The 20,653-nt window shown below is 26.0% G+C and overlaps 1 protein-coding gene across 1 annotated transcript in view; it reads left to right on the top strand.

The window, feature by feature from the left end:
- LOC100208799 (uncharacterized protein ZK643.6) overlaps positions 1-17,962 on the top strand; it is a 42,480-nt gene extending 24,518 nt beyond the window's left edge. Inside the window, exons 3-9 of the mRNA XM_065816487.1 lie at positions 12,642-12,701; positions 12,980-13,045; positions 15,568-15,642; positions 16,054-16,182; positions 16,270-16,479; positions 17,311-17,424; positions 17,591-17,962. Of these exons, the coding sequence (XP_065672559.1) occupies positions 12,642-12,701; positions 12,980-13,045; positions 15,568-15,642; positions 16,054-16,182; positions 16,270-16,479; positions 17,311-17,424; positions 17,591-17,718 (782 nt within the window). The 3' untranslated portion in view covers positions 17,719-17,962. The remainder of the gene's footprint in view (positions 1-12,641; positions 12,702-12,979; positions 13,046-15,567; positions 15,643-16,053; positions 16,183-16,269; positions 16,480-17,310; positions 17,425-17,590) is intronic.
- Positions 17,963-20,653: the final 2,691 nt, after the last annotated feature.

Genomic DNA, 20,653 nt, shown 5'->3' on the forward strand with positions numbered 1-20,653 from the left:
TAATCATTGTACTTTCCTCAAGCAAACTGATTTGCTTGTCAAAGTATTTTTTTTCTTCTCTCAAAACTAAAGCTTTTCAGCAATATAATGAATTCTTAGTGGGCGGTAGAATCACGTTTAAGAAGGCACTTGATTTTCAAAAATTGTCATAACACCATACAATAACTTAAGTGGCATTAGGCAAGTAGAAAACAAACTTTGATCAGACATAAAATCATTACATTTATCATTGTTGTTTTTTTCGACGGAAAATCTTTATTTATACTGCTTTTGGCTACTTGCACCGTCGAAGCCCCATTCCTATACAGGATTCAATGGAATCAAGTTGAGATATTTTATTTTTAACAGAAGTTAGTTGCAGCATTCGATGAACAGTATGGTGTAACAACTCTTTCAGTGGAGCTTCGCCTTTTATTCCATTTTCAGATATATAAATACCATCAGGATAAAACTTTTTTTTTTCGTTGCAAATGTTGTTATATGTAGGATATATATTTGCATTAAACTTAATTGAGTTATTTCGCATAACTTGATATTGCGTCTTCGATAGATTCATAGCTGTCGTTAATGCTAATCCCTTTAGTGGCGTATTTGGTACAATTAGCTTGTCTTTTGTCCTGAATAAAACATTTTATTTCATTTGCAGAATCTGTATTTGATAAACATTCTTTTACGTACATCAAACTATATCACTTTTTCTTTTTTAACCCCATATCTGCTGCTTGTAAGATTTTATCATGGTCGTGATTTACTAACAATACGGATGCGTGCCGACGTTTACTTTGGTAGGACATATCTTCGTATTTCTGACATGGTCTCCCAAATGACTCTTCATTTAAACAAGAAACATTTAAATCGATGAGAGTATTGATAATGCTACTTCAAGAGAAAATTTAAATATCTATAATTTAGTGTAAATATATATAAATAATTTTATTACTTTCAGAACATAATTGCAACCAAATCGCTGCAATTATCAACTAATTAGGCTTCATATAATCATATAATATCATATAAACTTCAAATTTCCAGACAAATAAATTTTTTCACGCCACAATGCATTGTTAAGTAAGAATTAAATTAGTCTAAAATCTTAAATTTTCAAAATTGATTTTAAGTTTAAATTATAACTTGTCGCAGCTGATTTTAAATAATAGTATTAAACAACCTTTATACTTCTTAAATATCATGAGTTCCAATTTCAAGAGAGCGGCATTTGGTTGGAATCGAACACTTAAATATTTGATTTTTATGTATTTATAGTGAAATGATTTTCTTTATTTTTCCTTTTTTAAAAAAATTAAAATAATAACAAAAAAGTTTATTTAAACAATAACGGTTCGATGTGTTAAATAAAATTTAAAAAAAAAAAAAAAATCTATATTCCTTAAGCAAATATCTTCACTCTAAATTGGTCTTTTTATAAAAACAAAAAAATTTTTGCAAGAAACTTTTCTTTCAAAAAAGTTATAAACTTTAAAGAAAAACAAAATATTTGAGAAAAAAAATAAGGGTACGACCCCCTTTACCAGGACACAAATTTAACATGCATTTTTATCGGGACTACAGAAATGCTGTCAAGATAAAGTAAAATCAAAGTAAAGTCTAAAAGATCAAGTAAAATCAACAACAACAAAAAAAGATTCAAAAAAGTGGGTTTCTCCAGTTGGCTCTGAAAACAATTATAATATGTACTTTTATTGTATTTACTCAAATACTGGGAGTTTCAGAGCTCTGGCTAATCTGGAAGGTTGTGAAAAATTAATCTCAAGATTCCGGGACAACTGATAGCTGACAAACATCTTGTGAAGTCAAACTAACGTTTGAAAAAAATTAAAAGTTTATTTTGAAGCACTATTTTAATTGAATAAGATTTTATTTTTCTAAATATCCTTCTTCGGGTTGGGCACCAACGCAACAAAAAGGAGGTTATTAGGGTGGTCACAACCTATAATAGAAGATTGAACAGCTTTCCTTGCCATCTTTTTTCAAATAGATTATATATGATAAAGCGTAATAAATGATAATATCTGATAAACACTCCTTTAATCATATACATAATATCAGATAGTTTTGCAGTCGAAGTCCTTGCGGACTCCAAATATTTTTTATTGCGTCATATTACTATCCGAAATACTTGATTGAAAAGGCAAATACAAAGAAAAAAACTGGAGAAAAAGCGCGCTCTAACAAACCTTTACGTAGTCAAGGTTTACACATGCATGAATTACCCATAGCTTAGAAATTATGCCCCTTTCCCCCCCCCCTCTCCAAAGTTTTATTATGGTCACTAACTTATTTCTGCTCAACAACAAAAAAAAATATTAAAAAATCAATGATTATTTAGCAGCCCCTATTAGCACTCATGCGGCAAGTAGCCCGTCTCTGCGCTACTGGTATACCCGCATGTGGACTATATTTGCCCCTAATTATAATAAAACTGCCCTTTATGATATACGTGAAAAAAAATCCTTTTCTGATGCCCCACCACAAACACTGCCCACATACATCAAAGTATTACCTGAAGTATTACCCAGAAGTTCCCTCCAACAGGCTATGGATTTAAATACGCTACCTTTCTCAAAATTAATGCTAAATCAACAAGAAATGGCAGTTCTTTGAGAAAGTAAATAATATAACTTACATTTTACTTACTCACAAATAAAAGTATAAAATTTCAAAGAAAAAAATTACTTTTCGATTGTAAACCTAAGTAACAAGTTTTTTCAAATTACTTTTATCTAAGCTGTTTTTGCTAATTTGTTATTTTTACACGTAAAAGCAATTTGCTGTTATGATGTAGTTTTTTTTTTTTACTTTGTAAGTAAGTGTTATGTTTTTTAAATATTATACTTACGTAAGTTTACTTCATAAATAACTTTTTCACATTTAAAAAGTAAATTATATTTCGATGAAATTTTTGACATAATTATAACCAAAAATACTTTTCCAAAAAATTCACTTTACACAATAACCATTAAAAGTAATTTACAAGTATAAATAAAAATTAAACATTTACAAAAGTTAAAAAATTTAAAAAAATTAAACATTTACAAAAAATAAACATTTACAAGTATAAGTAAAAATGCCAATAACTTTTACTTGTAAAAGTAAATTTCTTTTTCAAGTAACAGTTACTCATTTAAAAAACGTAACTAAGTAATTAAGTTTTTCAGGTTATATAACACAGGTCAACAAAAAATTTTTTTTTTTCTGGTACCGAGCAAACAATTTGTTTTTTGTATAGCATTTCTCATTTTGATTTCAAATATGCAACTCTTTTTTTACCATCACGTCAAGTTGTAAAGTTATTTAGGTTCAAATCTTAAGTATTTAGGTCTCAAAAGAAGCGTATTTTCATAAAGATTTTAAAAATGTTATTCATTTGTAATAAAAATAAGTAACAATTGAATAACATTTTGTTGAAATTTTTTTAAGAGTCTTTAGCATTTTTTTAGATAATTTTTTTGTCAATAAATTTTAAAGAAAAATATTTATGTTTTCTAAAATCTCTATGAAAATACGCTTCTTTTGTGACCCAGGTTGACATACTTTTGAATAACTTTGTTTTCGACAATATTAGGGACTTTACCCTAAATACTTAAGATTTGAACCTAAATATCTTTACAACTTGACGTGATGGTAAAAAAAGAGTTGCATATTTGAAATCAAAATGAGAAATGCTATACAAAAAACACATTGTTTGCTCGGCACCAGAAAAAAAAATTTTTTTGTTGACCTGAATAATTTATGTAAAAAAAAACGAATTACTTTTCAATGAAGGTAAATTATATATTTTTATATGAGTTATGTAAAGTAATTTACGCTTAAAAGTAATTCGCGTTTTTACATCAAAATAAGTAAAAGTGCCATCCTTACAATTGATGTAATCCCTAATGTAAATCTTTTCAAACTTTTTCTGGGAATAATTTTATAAATAATTTTAATTTTTAGCGCGAAAACAAACGTTACGTAACAATTCAAATTATGGTAGGGGAAAACGGGGCAAGATGGCGAATGGGGTAAGATGGCTTTTCATATAGCAACTCAACAAAAAAACTTAAAAATGGGTGAAAATGAAACTATAATTACAATTTGTAATTTAAAACGTCAAATGGCTTTTTTAAATACTAATAATGCAATTTTATACGCAAAAGTTTACTTTTTTCGCTTCAAAAAAAATACTTCGCTTTCGGTTATTCATAACGAATGGTGTCCTTTGAATGTAATATTTTTAAAAACATTTTTTTTCGATGCGTGTTTATTTTATGCTTCTTTAGTTAGATTAGTTAGTGATTTTTAAATTTTTATAAAGTTGGAGTCAGAATTTGCATAATAAGTCATCTTCCCCCGTCATGTCTAAATTACAACCACTTTACTTACGTCAAAAACACGCTTCAAGACTAGTATACAATAAAAGCAAATTTACTTATGCTCAAACCTTACTGGAACAAATGAACGCACTAAGTATATTCCAAATAAATATTTTTCAAAATATACTTTTCATGTTTAAGTATAAACTAAGTCCAGAGCATTTTACAGCACACTTTTTTAAAAATAATATAAATAAATACAATACAAGAGCAACAGGCAACTTTAAGATACCTTTTGAAACAACAAGACTCTCAAAATTCTCACTTAAATATCGTGGTCCCTATTTATTTAACAAATTAGTTTCCAGAAACGAATCACTATTAAACTTAAACAACGAACACTCTCTGAAAAAAAAGCTAAAATCTACAATAATTAAATTAAACAACTGTAAGGAATTTTTTTAAATTTGAATAAATAAATGTAACTTAACTTTTAATACAAATCGATAATAAAAATAATGTTAATAATAAGGTATATATGTAACACGTACATATATACCACGTATGCAACTGATTTTTTATGTGTATTACACGTCTAAGAAATAGGTACTCGATGACAAGACTGACTTAAGTCTTCTGCGAGCTTCCTATGACTACAAATAATTATTTCTTCTTATCAATCTTACACAAATTTTGTTTTTATCATATTTATACACTAACATTATCTTGAAATGTGGTAAATTAATTTATAGTGAAACATCTAAACTCTCCTCCAAAAAATCAGCAGATTATTTTTATTTATTGCATTTTTTATTTTAATTGGAGTAGTATAGAGGTATATTTCTCGGATTATTTTTACTTACACGTTATTATCTTGCTGTAATTGGTATTTATTTTATTCATGTCTCGGAGTTGTAAGCAACTATATTTTTATTTACCTCGTATATTTTGAACTTTATATTTATGATTTAAATTTGTATATCTTTACTGCCAATCAGTGATTGGTAACTTGTAATTACTTTGTAGTTGTAAAATAAAACATGTATAAAAAAAAAAAAAAAAAATGTGACTAGATGACATATTTATGAACTTTTTATTTTAATTTTTATTTCAAGTTTTTCTACTTTTAAACTAAAAATTCATGCAGGCAATGAATCATTATGATAAAATGAGCATACTGACAAAGCATTACTGCTTCATGACTGATAGTTTTTCAATAACTTAGGGCTTTCAAAACGTTTGCCATCTTGCCCCGTTTTCCCCTATATACTTATATAAACTATATACAAATAAATATATAATCAAGAATAGTGCAATAAAAAATACTGGTTCTATAAGTATTCAAATAACTATTGCGTTAAATTTTTTATAAAATAAATAATTGTTTAAAATTTATAAAAACAGTAGGACAAAAAATAAAATAAATACTAGACTATAAATTTAAATTAATAACTAGTTGCAACGCATTAATAGAAATGATAAAAACCTACTTAATTCAAAAAATGCTTTGGCGTCTTTAAAAATATGAATTAACTCAAATAACTGATGTATTTTATTAACGTAACCGAGTGTTCAACTTCAATTTTGTTTTGTGTAAAAAATAAAAAGTTAAAAAAATAAAGTTCATATACAAAACTGAATTTATTAATAATTATGAAACCATTAAAATGATTAAAAGATAAATGCACATAAAGTATGAGTCGGACAAAACAACCCCAATAGAAAATTTTAAAACTAATTCCTAATAAAAAATGAACAAAAAAACTTAGGCAAAACTGGAGCGGATCCAGGATGTAGCAAGTGTAGCAATTGCTACAGTCAGCTCAGTTTTTATTTTTTTATTTTTACATACATTTTTTTTAACATTCAAAAGAAAGAAATAGTTTATATAAGATATAGAGGTTACAAGTAGTCAAAATTGATATGATATATAATTTCTTGATATCGATATGTAATTTCTTTAACAAACAAGTGGTTTGGTTTTTGCTTTATTTTTTTTTTTTTTTTTATATTTATCTATTATTGTGTTATTATTACTACATTTTGTGTCACTTCATTGACTAGATTGTAACTATAACAGTGACACCTAACCAAACTCTACTAATTTACGATGAACATTTGTAATTTTTTATTGATAAGGTTAAATAAATTGAAAAAAAAAAAAAAGTCGCGCTTCAAAAATTTATTTAAAATCGTAGCTGAGTCAACTTGACTATGATACGGAAATATTTCACTCAAAAAAAATAAAATGCTTCACTGAAAAACCCGTGTTTCTAACTGGTTTTGTATCACATGCCCCATAAATTTTTGAAAGAATGTCAGACATATTGCAGCGTATCAACTTAAATTGAACCATGAGTTTAATAAAAGGGCAAATTGGCTGTAGGCAACTGTAGCAAAAGTCAGTTTGCTATGTTTTGAAACAACTCTATACATACCCCGATATTCATTAAATATGAAGCCTACTTAGCGGCAATCTTTTTATTAACAAAGAGGTCTTACGTAGTGACTAGAATTCATCAAGCGAGAGCCTGTAGCAAAAAAAATAATTGTGTAGCAAAAACAGAAATTCTTTTAAATATCTACTTTCCGTTTATAAAACATTTTTTAATGAGGTGGTTAACAATCATTTAATGAAAAGGTTTTTTTAATTATAAAGACTAAACTAAATAGCACCGTCTGCTGGCTTCTTTATCTAGTCTATTTTGAAAATGATGAAATTTGTTTATGTTTATGAAAAATGGGGAATTTTGCTTATTGCTGTTTTACGAAATGTTTATCATTGAAGAAGTCAACGATTTAAAAGCGTTTTAAAAAATTATAGATTGCCCAGAGACAAAGAGAAGAAAACACGTTTGATAAAATGTTTACCTAATGCGAGTTTTAAAACGTCTAGCAACACTTTATTATATGATCTGATTGTCATCAAAACTTCAAAAAGATTAAACTAAATTAACATTTTGAACAATCATCCCCTAAGAGAGACTTTTAGCATATTCTAAAGTTGCAAGAAACTTTCAACTATTGTTTTTTTTTTTTTTTTTATTTCTACTAGGAACTATTATTCTTTGTGACAAGGTGTATGTTACAAAAATGTTATTGTATCAGGAAGTTCCTGTTTTTGGAAAACTAATGATGTAAATTCTCTTTCGAAAAGTGTTTTAGATGTTATGAAAACTTGTAATACAAGTTATTTGTTTGGTAGTCCTAAATTTCTTTTGAAAATGTTGTTAAAACCTGTTAACAAATAAATTCCTAATATTTATGTGATCAAATTCAATTATCTTTAGAATCAGTTAGAGAGTCAAATAGAAAAGCAAAGGCAATTATTTGTAATAAAAATCTACTTCTGACATTTAATGAAAAACCTTGGTTAACTACAGACGGAACTCTTTCGTTGTGTAACTTTTGTCCACATTATCTAAAATAATGGAAAACTTTTAATCTAAAAAGTGTAGGCCTATATTTTAGGTTCAATAATGATCAAAAAGCTTTCTTATAGATCAAAATGATAAACAAAGAAATTTTATTTTGCATTTTTGCAATACAGCATTATGCATGAAAAACAATCAGAAAATGGGCATAAAATATCAACACATGTCACGAGGCATTTCACAAAATATACACGTGAAGAAATAGCTTATTGGTTAAGACACTGTTGAGAGAAATACATTTGTTATAAATATGTTATGTTAAGAAAATTTGTTACAAAACTAATTAAAACAGAATTTATAAATTTAAGAAATGCATCTTTAGGCATATATTTTAACTGTTTTTTGAAACCAAAGAAGTTTCTTGTTTACATTAACATGTATTTTGAAATTATGATTTGCTTAACGAATATGAAATTTTAGAACTATAATGTTTTATTTTTTTAAACTTTGGTCAATATCCAAAATCATTTGAAATAGGTGGATTAAAAAGTCGCTTTGACAATACTACTCAATGGCTTTTCTTCAATATGATTAAAGATGAAGTTTGTTTGACTTCCTTATTCAATACTTGTATGCATTAAAGCATTACTAAAGTGAAATTGAGAATTATCATCACAGTATACTTTCCTATATTATTTATAAAAAACCAAAGAAGTTTTCTACACTACAATCAAACAAAAAGCAAAAAAAAAAAAAGTTGTTTTAAACAAAGAACGACCATATTAAGTTAGATTAACATTTATTTATTGACACTTTTGTTTTATTATTTGCTGAGATTTGTTAATTGTATCGTTGTTAATGTTAAAAAAGCAAAAATGCCTGAAGTTTGCTGTTTTAGGATTTTAAAACATTCCTTAGTTATTTGAAGCAATATACTTTTATTGAAAAAGTTTGATTACTTTAGTTCTTTTTTTATTTGATTTGAAACCTGTTTCTTGTTTTTATTATTTTACAAAAAGTTTATTGTAATAAAGTAATGAAGTTTGTTATTAAAAATATGAAAATATTTATAAATTGTTTTTATAAATTTATATAAATCGTTGCAGTGTCTAATTTAATTTTAAGATATTTTATAAAGTAAGTCATTAAATAAGTGTTTTAAAACAAATTTTAATTAAAAAATTAAATTTTAAACAAATTTAAATTAGATTTGTTGTTTTCATTTTCAAATATCTATCCCCAAATTTTTTGCAAACCAAAACATTTTAACAACCATAAATACTTGTTGATTGAATTATATAGATAAATCTATGTGAATGTTTTTTGTATTATTTGGCATAATTACATAGCCTGGCTATAGGAATACCAAGAACTAAAAGTAAATCCATCGGCTGAGGATAAGGGTTCGGTAATGGTTTTACTCATGATTAAAATTCATAAAAGACAAGTAAACTATGTTTTCTTTAGAAAGTATTCAGTTTAAATAGATGGTTTTAACGTCGCGTAAATCAAGTAACGTTTTTTCGCTCTCACTGATATATTATATAACTAGATGTCTGACTTGCGGAATTATATTGGACAAAAATAAAAACGCTATTTTTTTGTTAACAACAATAGTCTGCCATTTGTAAAAAGGGCAAAAGCTGAAGCAGAAGTGTGGAATAAAAGTTAAAAATACAAGTCAAAAATTTCCATTAAATTAAAGACAATTCAATAACAAACTTTAATAATCATAAAATCCTTATAAGTTTTTTATAAGTCTATGTTTATTAAAATATATTTTAATTCATAAAAATGGTTCAAAAGCGTTTCACTTTTCTATTCAAAACTTTAATTCCTTTTTAATCGAAAATAAATTAATGCATCATAAATTATTATTTGACAAGTATTATAATTTCCGCTTAACACTTTTTTGTAAGTAGTATTTATGTTTAAAATATATTTACTTCATTTAAGAATAGAAAAGTTAAAAATATTTGTTTACAAATTTAATCTGCCATTTGGAAAAAGGGCAAAAAGCGGCTTCGCTTTTCGGATCGAAATTAAACATCTAATTATAAAATAGGCCGGGTGAATAAAAATGAGCAATTGCTTTCACTCAGTAATTGGTCAGATTTACGTAAATTATATCAAAATAGCCACAGTTTATTCACGTAAACCTATTACTGAGTAAAAGCAATTGCTCATTGTTATTCACCCGGCCTTATATATCATTGTTCGCTCTAAACGGACGGAAGAAGAAATCAGTGGTAGGGGACCTCATGTATCACTATAAGCCACTTTACATCTAAGGCTGGTACGAATGGTATGTGATCCCCCTATCAATGAATTTTAGTTCTTTATGTCTGCAAATTACTGTCGTCTAATGTGAATAGCGAGGTCTTTTTTTTTTTCTTTTAGATCCAAAAATATTTATGGTATTTTTGCTACAGTCAATAAAAATCCTAGATCCACCCCTGCAAAACTATTGTTATAAGCAGATATACCACGATAAAAAGCGGTTTTCTGACATTTATCACATTTTATCTATAATTTCATGTATCCGCACCTGATTTAAAAAAAATCATTTTATTGACACCTATGCAACACCAGTTATAAAAATAAAGCGTGGGGAAGCGTGGATGACTGCGAAAATAACACTATTAAGTGATGAAGCAAATAAGTTTCAATTAAATATTTACAAAAATATGAAACAGGAGGGCTTCAAAAATTATCTTTTTCCATAAAATTAGCTGAAAGATTACCTATTAAACTATTAAAAAAAAAATTTAAATATAATTTCAGTATTGAAATTGAAATTTGAGCCAAAAACATTTATAGTACGTTTTTGTAGTACCATTTATGACAGTGTCATGTCTTTCTCAAAAAAATATTAATTCCTTCTGTTTTACAAAGAACACAAGGGTTGGACAATTAAAGTGTGGCTCCATATCATGTTCCAAAATGATGCGTAACTTAACAGTTTGCAGCAAAGTCAATGTTTGCTGACTTTCAAACAAATTTCAATCTCTGATATCACCTTCTGTTTAGCAATGTCCATCAATTATAATTCGGGGTTCATTCACTGTCAACGATTGTGCTGGTTTACACCTTTTACAACAAGGTGAGATTGTCAACTCTGCGAGATGGATATTTAGTTTTGAATTCGAAAGTTTTATATTTTCATGCACAAGGCAACTTGCCATCAAGCAAAACTCTTGCTGTGATGACATGACACCAAAAACGGAACCCAACATCATGGGCAGATCGCAGAGCCTAATTATTTAATCATGAAAATTCAAAAAGTTGTTAGCCTTTTCAGATAACCATTAATCAAAAATGATTAACTTTTGCAATTACTACGAGTTTTTTTAATATCAGCAGTAAAGCAGTAAATACCTGTGAAGAAAATAACCCATAGATGAAAAAAATAATTTAGAAAAAAATTTGAGTTCTTTTCACAAGAATATATAAAAAGGAAGTACATTCAAAAAGTTTTTTATTTTTTATTGATCATTTTTTCTAAAAAAGTGTGAACTTATAATAAATTCTCACTAAGTGTTTAAGGCTAGATGCCAATTTACTAAGAACAAAACTTGCATTTCTGTCACAAATTTCTATTTTTCAGATAAAAGCGAATATTAGTTTCAATGATAGTAGGGGAGACCGGGGCTAGTTGGCCGCAGGAGTAAATTGACGAACGCAGGGGTAAGTTGACGAACTGCGTTTATCTTTAGAGCCTTTCATCAGAAAGTGACAAAAATTACTCAGAAACTTCCTTATTGACCATTTCATAATTCACTGTAATATTGTCAGGATTCGCGCATGCGCATGCGAGATATTGAGATTTATGCGTTTTTTGGACAAAAACGTAACTTTTAGAACATCGCTTCCTTTTAACTTTACAAAGAAAATATTTAGTCGGATGAAAAATAAATTATTTTAAAAGTTCCAGTCACAATTGGTTTACTATATCCAGTCAGACTTTTTTTTCGAAGCTGCCGTTTTTCAGGATCTATAGACTGTTTATTAAAAAAAAAGCTTTCGGGGTAAGTTGACAAGTTTTTCACGGGGTAAGTTGGCTCATAGCATTTACTATGGAAAAAAACATTTATTTTTATAAAATTATTATTATTTTTTTAATTTTTAACAATATTGAAAATATTTATTCTTACAAAAAAATTAGAAAAAATTTTTTTTTAGTTTTTTTTTCCACAGATAAAAGGAGGGCTACTGTTTGGCTTTTATACGGACTAATATTTGGTACCAGCTAAAAGTAACATTAAATTTTGGGATAAATTGTTGCAAAAATTAATTTTAAAAAAATTTCTATTAATTTTGCACTTAATAGTGCATTAATAATCATTTTTATAGTTTGCGCCAAATTACCCGGTGGTGGGGTAAGTTGGCGCAAATTTTTTTTTTTTTTTGAGGGTCCGGAAAGGCCCCAAGAATTTTTTTTTGTAAATGAATGCAAATTTTATAAGATACCCTAATCCATACTCTTTAAGACTACACTTTAATATTTTCGAAAAAATGTACTGTTAGGGCTACAGAGCTCATAGAGTAAAAACCGAGCCAATGAGCCCCGGTCTCCCCTACATTTATTTAGACCCTCTTTTGGGTTTGTGCAGTTGCTTCAACAACAAATGATACCAAGTTTAGTTATTGTAACTAAATATAATGTCTTTATACTCAAGGGTTTTATATGTTGGTTATATTATTGAGTTTTTCATATCTTGTTTAAGTCAAAAGGATTGAAATATACTTAAAAAATTATTTATTATTATAAAAGTATTATTTTAAAATTTTGTTATTAATCGCTTATTTTAAAAATTATTATTTATTTATTACTTATTTAAAACTCATTACTGTTTAAAGTAGAGCTTTTGAAAATGTTTTCTCATTTCTGATGATAGTGAAGTGGTATAACAGTTAGTTATTACTTAACAAGTTTTAATATTTTGTTTTTCAGATATGACCACAGACGAATTAGTAGAAGAACTTAAAAAAGAAATAGGGTTCACCAAAAAAAGTATTTCACTCTTTATTTTCTTTTTTTTACACTTTGGAACATTTTGATCTCTTTCAAAATCACTACAGGTGGCTGGTAGTCGCCTTTTATTTTCTAAATAACTTTTCTTGTTTTCCGAGATACTTGGCAATAATTTTATTTTGAGCTACAAATAGCTATATAGTTATTGTTATTATCAGGTTAAATATTTAAAAATTATATGATAATTTAAACTATATAATAAGTGTAGAAATAGTTACCTAACTTATTTTTATGTTTAACTAAAACTTTTGATTAAGGTATTGAAGATAATTTTAAAATTAATGTTGATGATATTGACTTGAAAAAGTCTGAGAGCTTGGAAGGTATTTTTTTTATTTATAAAGTTATACATTGCTGTTTTTTTACATATACATTTTGTATATATTTGTTTATTTATAGTTATGTATGTATAATTATATATAGGTTCATAATATAAAGGTATTTTGCTTGTGCCCCCTCGATAGGCTGGCTTGTAGTAATTTAGGCTATTACATCGGATATTGGTGAATTCTTTCTTGCTGGCTTTTATTTTAAATTAGTTTTTGATTAATATTGATTTTACTTTTTCATTTTATGGTAACTAATGTTGGTGTTGTCCAGGTGGTTCAAGGTGAACTTCTTTCTTTAAGATCGATGCACTAAATAAAGTTCGTAAAGTTGTTTTTTGTTTCGCTTCTTGTATTGATGTCATTTTCTTAGAGATGTGTAACTTTTTTAAAAAGATGTTATATTTAAAGAAAGAAATACTAGTTTTTAACAAAATATTGCAATGTTAAAATATTTTTAGTTTAATACTTTTCATAGATTTTTATTGAACACCCATTATCAATAAACATTCCAATCAAAAGTAAACTATTTAGTTTAAAAAAAAAAAGAAAAGAAAAAAAGAGTACTTGTATCATACAAGTAATACTAATACAATATAATATAATACCATACAAGTTGTATGTATACTAATATAATAAAATACCACACAAGTTGTATGGTATTATTTGTTTTTAACTCTTTCTCAACCCATTCTATACTCAGCACACACCCAATAAGTGGGGAGTTGAACTTATAACTTCTTGCTAATGAAGCAAGCACTTTACTACTGCACCACTACATAATTGTTTGTGAAACAATAGTTTAAATTGCTTTATGAAATAATGATTTGATTTACTGTGACACAGTAAATTAAATTAAACCAAATTAAAAGCAAATTAAACCACTTTTTCATAAACACAGTCTGTGTTTATGAAACGGTTTAATTTGCTACATGAAATAATAATTTAATTTGCTCTATGAATTAATGATTTGATTTAATATGTTTATAAAGCAAAGTAAAAAATAATGATCATAAATATGTTGCTTAAACTTTATAATTTTAAGTAAATCAGCTTGACTAACTTTAAAAAATAGCATTCAAAATGTTTTCTTTTGGACTGCATTATTTTATTTTAATTTTAATTTATTTTTTATTTATAATTTATTATAATTATTATTATAATATAATTAAAATATTTATTATAATTATAATATTATAATTATTATGTTTTTATTTTATAATTAATTTTTTTTTTTACAATTAATGGTGTTAAATTTAAGGGGTCATTCATATATCAAACACCAAAGAGGAGCAAGGGTTAAGTATTTTTGTGACAAATTTTTTTATTTTATAGTTGATAATTTTTTCATTTTTTTTTTTTTTGCAATAAAGCAGTTGAACATTCCATATCTCAAATTTACAAAGCTACATGTTAAATTGTATTTTCTTTGTATGCATGTGTGTGCGTGCACACATGCTTGATAGTGAATTTGATTTGAAACATGATTTGCTTAAAAAAAAGATTGTTAAATTACTAGAAGTGACTCTTTTTCTGGATGATTGTTACAAAAACTAAGAAACTTGTTTGTATATATAGCAAGAATTGTTTATATATAGAATATAACAAGAATTCTTTCATATATTTAATGTAATGTTCTTTGTTTTCTTGAGTGAAAAAATCGCTTGTTTCTTCTCTAAGAGCTTCTCTCTGGAACCTTAAAAATTCTTTTAAAATCAATTGCGTAGAAAAAAAAAAGCATAAAAATGTAATTAGTTTTCCAGTTTTAGTTGTTCTGATGGAAGTAATCTGAAAAAACTGACATAGTGTTCATTTTTTCAAGTTAGAAACATTTGATAGTAAATTATGGTAGTCCTGAAGTTGTAATTAAAGAATTAATTGGAGAGATTTATGTACTGGATACAAAATCTTAAATAGTTATCTTCTATTAAATATCTCTAGTGAAAATGATTTTAGAAGATGTGCCAGATTTAACATAAGCCTTTGCAATGTTAAGAGCCTATTTCTTACTGAACTCATTTTGCACACTCTTATATGGCTCACATTAGTTGACAGATAAAATTTAATTTCATCGGGATGAAAATTTTAGATTACTTTTAATTCTTATTTCTTGACATCATTAAATGTTTTACATTTAATGATGTCAAGAAATAAGAATAGTTAAAAAACTAAAAGTTTTATATTAGAAATAAAATAGAAGACTGGTGTCTAGTCTTTTCCTTAATGGAAATTACAGATGCTTTCCAGCTAGCAGTAGAAAATGTAAAACAAGCAATATGTGTAAAATAATTATATATTATACTAAACATAAAGTTTGTATAATAATTTACCCCTTCTTCTTCAATACAAAAAAAAACATTTTTTTTTTTTGGTATTTAAAATTTTAGTGATGTTTAAATTTTTGTTTGATGTTTAAATATTTTTTGTTTGATGTTTAAATATATGTTATGTATTTTTTATTTTTTATTTTAATAATTTTGTTTTATATTTCTGATTTTACTTTTTCTCTTTTTTAAAAGATGCAATGTGGGCAAATACTTTATCCTTAATGGACAAAGAATTGGCTGACTCAACACTAAAACGAAATGTTGATGGTTTGTTATATATATATATATATATATATATATATATATATATATATATATATATATATATATATATATATATATATATATATATATATATATATATATATATATATTGTAAATACAAATGTTATAAATTGAAGCTTTATAAAAAAAAAGTCCCTAAAAAAGCTTATGTCAGAATTATTATTAAAGTAGTTTTGAATCCTATCAGAAATAAGATACTATTGATTATGATGATAATGACAGGGTTCTGATGTATCTGAGATTTAATCACAATATTTGCTTATATTGTACTTAGTTTGAAAGACAATTGTGAACTTTTATTATTTATTTTATATATATAAATAATTAAGCTTGTTAAAAAATGGTTCAATTTTATAATAATGTTTACGCTCTTTTTTTTTCAATGTTAAACAGTTCAAAAATGTGAAGATGTTGTTGACTGTACTCAATATAAAAAGTTTTGTAACACTGCTGAGTATAAACCTATATTATATAAGAGATGTCCAAAGTTCTGTGGTTATTGTCATGCAGGTACCACAGTTGGTAAGTATATAATAATCAAATATTATTGTTGAACTGACTTGATAGAGATTCTTAAGAATTTTGACTAAATTACCCTTTAATATTTAGTTGAAGAAATTGAATGTAAAGATAATCCTTCAGCTCAGTGTAAAGCTTTAGAAAAGAATTGTTTTAAGGATTCTCGTGTACCAAAATTTTGTCCCAAGACATGTGGAATGTGTCGTGCAGAAGCACCACCAAAATGTTCACAAAGTGAGTTTGGTTGCTGCTGGGATAAAGAAACAACAAAGTTAGATGCCGAGGGAAAAAACTGCCCTGGTAAATAACAGCTTTTGTCTTTGTTTAAAGTTTTTACAATATGGTTAAGTTTTTTGAAATTTAATTAAGTCAGCTCTGGTCATTATGTGCAGCAAATTCAGGTAGTTTAAAGAGAGATTCACAATTTATAAAGTTTTTGTTTTGCTAACTAAATATTCCCAGATTAAGTCATTGATCATAACATTACCTGCATCTGATTCGCAGAGATAATTTTTTCCCGAATATATTTGCAATTCAGGATATTTTTGTCATTTTTAAGTTTGTCCCGAAGTCCAGAAATACAAGTTAAAAAATAAATATGTTCAATCAATTTTTGTCATCAAATGACTGAAGCATTTAAATACCATAAAAAAACGGAAGAAAATTGCAAGATTTACAAATCAATCTTTTTAAAGTCTTAACTGTAAGAAGTAATTTTTTGTAATAAATTTTAAGAACTTAAGAAGTAATAAACTTTAAGAAGAAATAATTTAAGATAAATTAAAAAAAAAAACTTTCAAATCTACGATAACGACCACTCAAAATAGTTTCACACGATTGATATTAAATTGAGAAGTAGAAACAACAATATTGACAAACTAAAACATATTTTAGACGAATCCATTAATTTGCTTGGCGTTGTTTAACTTACGGAAAGTTTGTTTTGACAAGTCATATATCTAAAGCATCTTTCAAATCTCTGTATCAATTCGAGACATATCTTCAAATATCATATGAACCTTATCAGCAGTTCATGATCATATTGCCAACACTAAGTTTTTTGTTTGTTAATAAACTTTATATTACAATAAATGTTATCCATTTTACTTTTTTCATTTAAACAAATTATAGAATGTGAAAACGCTTACAGTAGTGCTTGCCAAATGTTTAAAGCTGAATGTAACAGTCTTCTCGAGCCTGGTGTGTTTATGAGAAAAAATTGTCCAAAAACCTGTAATCTTTGTAGTAAGTTTTGTTCTTATTTATTGTTTCTATTGAAGTTGTTTAGTTCAAGGTTTGTTTCAATGTTTTTGAAATTTTTTTTTGAAAAAAGAACAAAAGTAGAAAGTAATATAAAGCCGAATAATAAAAAATAAAAAAACCCGAACAAAAACAATCGTTTTGTTTTTAGGTGAAGAATGTAAAGATAGTGCCAAACAATCTTTCTATTGTACTTTTTGGAAAGATGACTTAAAATGGTGCGAGTCGAAAAAAGACATTATGAAACACTATTGCCCTAAAACATGCAACTTTTGTTAAGTTGGTGTCGATAGTTTTTTGTTGTTGTTGTTGTTGTTGTTGCTTTAAGTTAAAACTTTTCCTGCAAGGGTACTTTTTTTTTAACAAATATTTTTTATTAAAAAAATGTATGACTTATTTGTAAATAATATGTTTTAATTTTTTTGTAAGTAGCCGGGGATATGGCTATACGTCATTTTTATTGGAGATTTAAACAGTTTTGTGCTTTATTTGTAATATTATTAGAAATTAATTCCTCAATATAGCGTCATGTTTTTAAATAAAAACGATTATAAAATTACATATAATAAAAATATCGATGGCTCCGCGCTAAATCGGTCTATCTACTATCTCCGCAAAAAATATTTTTGGTCTATCTGCAATCTCCGCGAAAAACAATTTTAGTCTATCTGCAGTTTGCACCAGCAATACTTTTGAACTATCTGTGTTCTTTGGGTGTATAAACTTTAAATCATATACATATTAAATTTATCTGCAGATTTTCTTACTAAAAGTCTAATTCTCTTAAGTTTTGATACAAAATAAACTACGTTGTTAAAGTTACACAGTATTTATGTAGTTATATATGTTATGTTCTTTTTACAATGTTACTGTAAAACATCAATCTTTCTGTTGTGTTGCTGTTAAATTAGATAACAGCAAAATTACAGAATTCGTTTATTTATTTTTTAGAATTTAATATATTGTATTTTGAATATTTTCTTATGTTTTTTGGAGTTAATTTTAATTTTTACTTCTTGAAAACATATTTTATACATACATACATATATATATATATATATATATATATATATATATATATATATATATATATATATATATATATATATATATATATATATATATATATATATATATGTATATATATATATATATATATATATATATATATATATATATATATGTATATATATATATATATATATGTATATATATATATATATATATATATATATATATATATGTATGTATATATATATATATATATATATATATATATATATATGTATATATATATATACATATATATATATATATATATGTATGTATATATATATATATATATATATATATATATATATATGTATATATATATATATATATATATATATATATATATATATATATATATATATGTATATATATATGTTTATATATAAATATATATATATATATATATATATATATATATATATATATATATATATATATATATATATATATATATATATATGTACAGTCTCTTTATTATATAAATCCAATGGAAATGAGTTATTGTAGAATAATTTAGTAGTAGCTGATACTAAGTAACTGATCTTGTTACATGAAGGTAGGGATAAAAGTACTTTGCGAAAAGCATGTAATAGATGGTAATAAATAAAGGTGGAGTTTGATGTACTAGATAGTGAGTTTTTGGAAAAACAGTACAGTTTGATCATTCAAGTTATGAAGGTGCATAATAATATTATTTATGTTCGTGAATATTTACACAGGATAGACTGATCAATATTAAACACTGCTCTCAATAAACATCCTGGTAAAATCAACAATGTAAAATAAAAACAACAAAAAAGTAAAATATCGAAAAAAAAATTCATTTAAGAAAGTTAAAAGCCTTGATAGAAGTACTAAAATAATCAATATTAGAAATGCACTTTATAAAAAGAAAGTATTAAAAATGAATTAAAGTTTATAATTACTAATAAGTTTTAATGAGTTTTTTGCACTAACAGTAGTTTTCAACTGATTGAATTGAAGTTGGAAGTTTATTGTATATTTTTGCATCCATAAAATAAAATCATTTCCTAAGGAACTCCAATTCAACTTATGGGATCTTTTTGGAACTTGGTTTTTAGTGTTATCATTATGCAAATTTACAATAAATTACTTATAAAAATTAAAAAAAGTTAATGCACTGTCTAGTTACTAAGCAAAAACTAGATATTATCTTGTTTACATTAGATGGTTAATGTTTTGCAAATTTTTCCTTCAATAATGATGTTGTTTGCCCTTAATTTAATTGATTTTAAAGAAGACAGTGTTGTTTTGGACATGTCTGAAAATGACACTAAAGTCTGTATATATTATTGTTCGTAGAAAAACAGACTACAAACCCATATTAGTTATTACCTAAATTATCAAAAAAGATTTTATAAATTTGGAAAAAAATACCAGGTTACAAAATTATTTACATTATTTTTGTGGGCATAGTATACCCAGTATGAGATGGACTGTATTGTATTAAGTACAGTAAGGGGCCGTCCTAGACCCGCAAGCTGCCGCCATTAGCCGTCGCCAAGCACTGCTTTATTTTTAGCCAGTTGTAAAACATGCCTTCGCCAGCAATGAAAATAAGCAGCCATAGTCAGCCGTTACAATCATAGTTAGTTAATTGATTTAAATCTTTAAATTAGTTTATGTCCAATTTTTCTTTTAATTTTATCATATTACCTATCACAAATCGCTTCGTAATATAGTTTTTGGTTTAACCATAGAATTCCGCGAGTCTCGTGTTAATATACCGTATGTTCGAATACCTTAATTTTTGCGCTATAAAAAAAAGTCTCTTGCAGTCCGAAAACAGTAGTCATTGTTTATCGTAAAAAAAAAGAAAAGTTGTCATCTGCGCAATTTAAATTTTAAAAAGAAAAGAAACAATCATTCTAAAGGTCCGAATTATTATTGTTTGTATAATATATATATATATATATATATGTATATATATATATATATATATATATATATATATATATATATATATATATATATATATATATATATATATGTATATATATATATATACTTGTTTCTCCGTGCAGCAGCCTTGTTTGTCAAGATTCGTGTTTCGGAGTTATAGAGTTGAGAGAGGGTTATAACCACTATTAAGTAACCTCCTCATCTGTAGTGGCTTTATCGGCCTTGAGGAGGTGAATAA

This window comes from Hydra vulgaris, chromosome 13 (genome assembly GCF_038396675.1).
Source record: "Hydra vulgaris chromosome 13, alternate assembly HydraT2T_AEP".
Lineage (NCBI taxonomy): Eukaryota > Metazoa > Cnidaria > Hydrozoa > Anthoathecata > Hydridae > Hydra > Hydra vulgaris.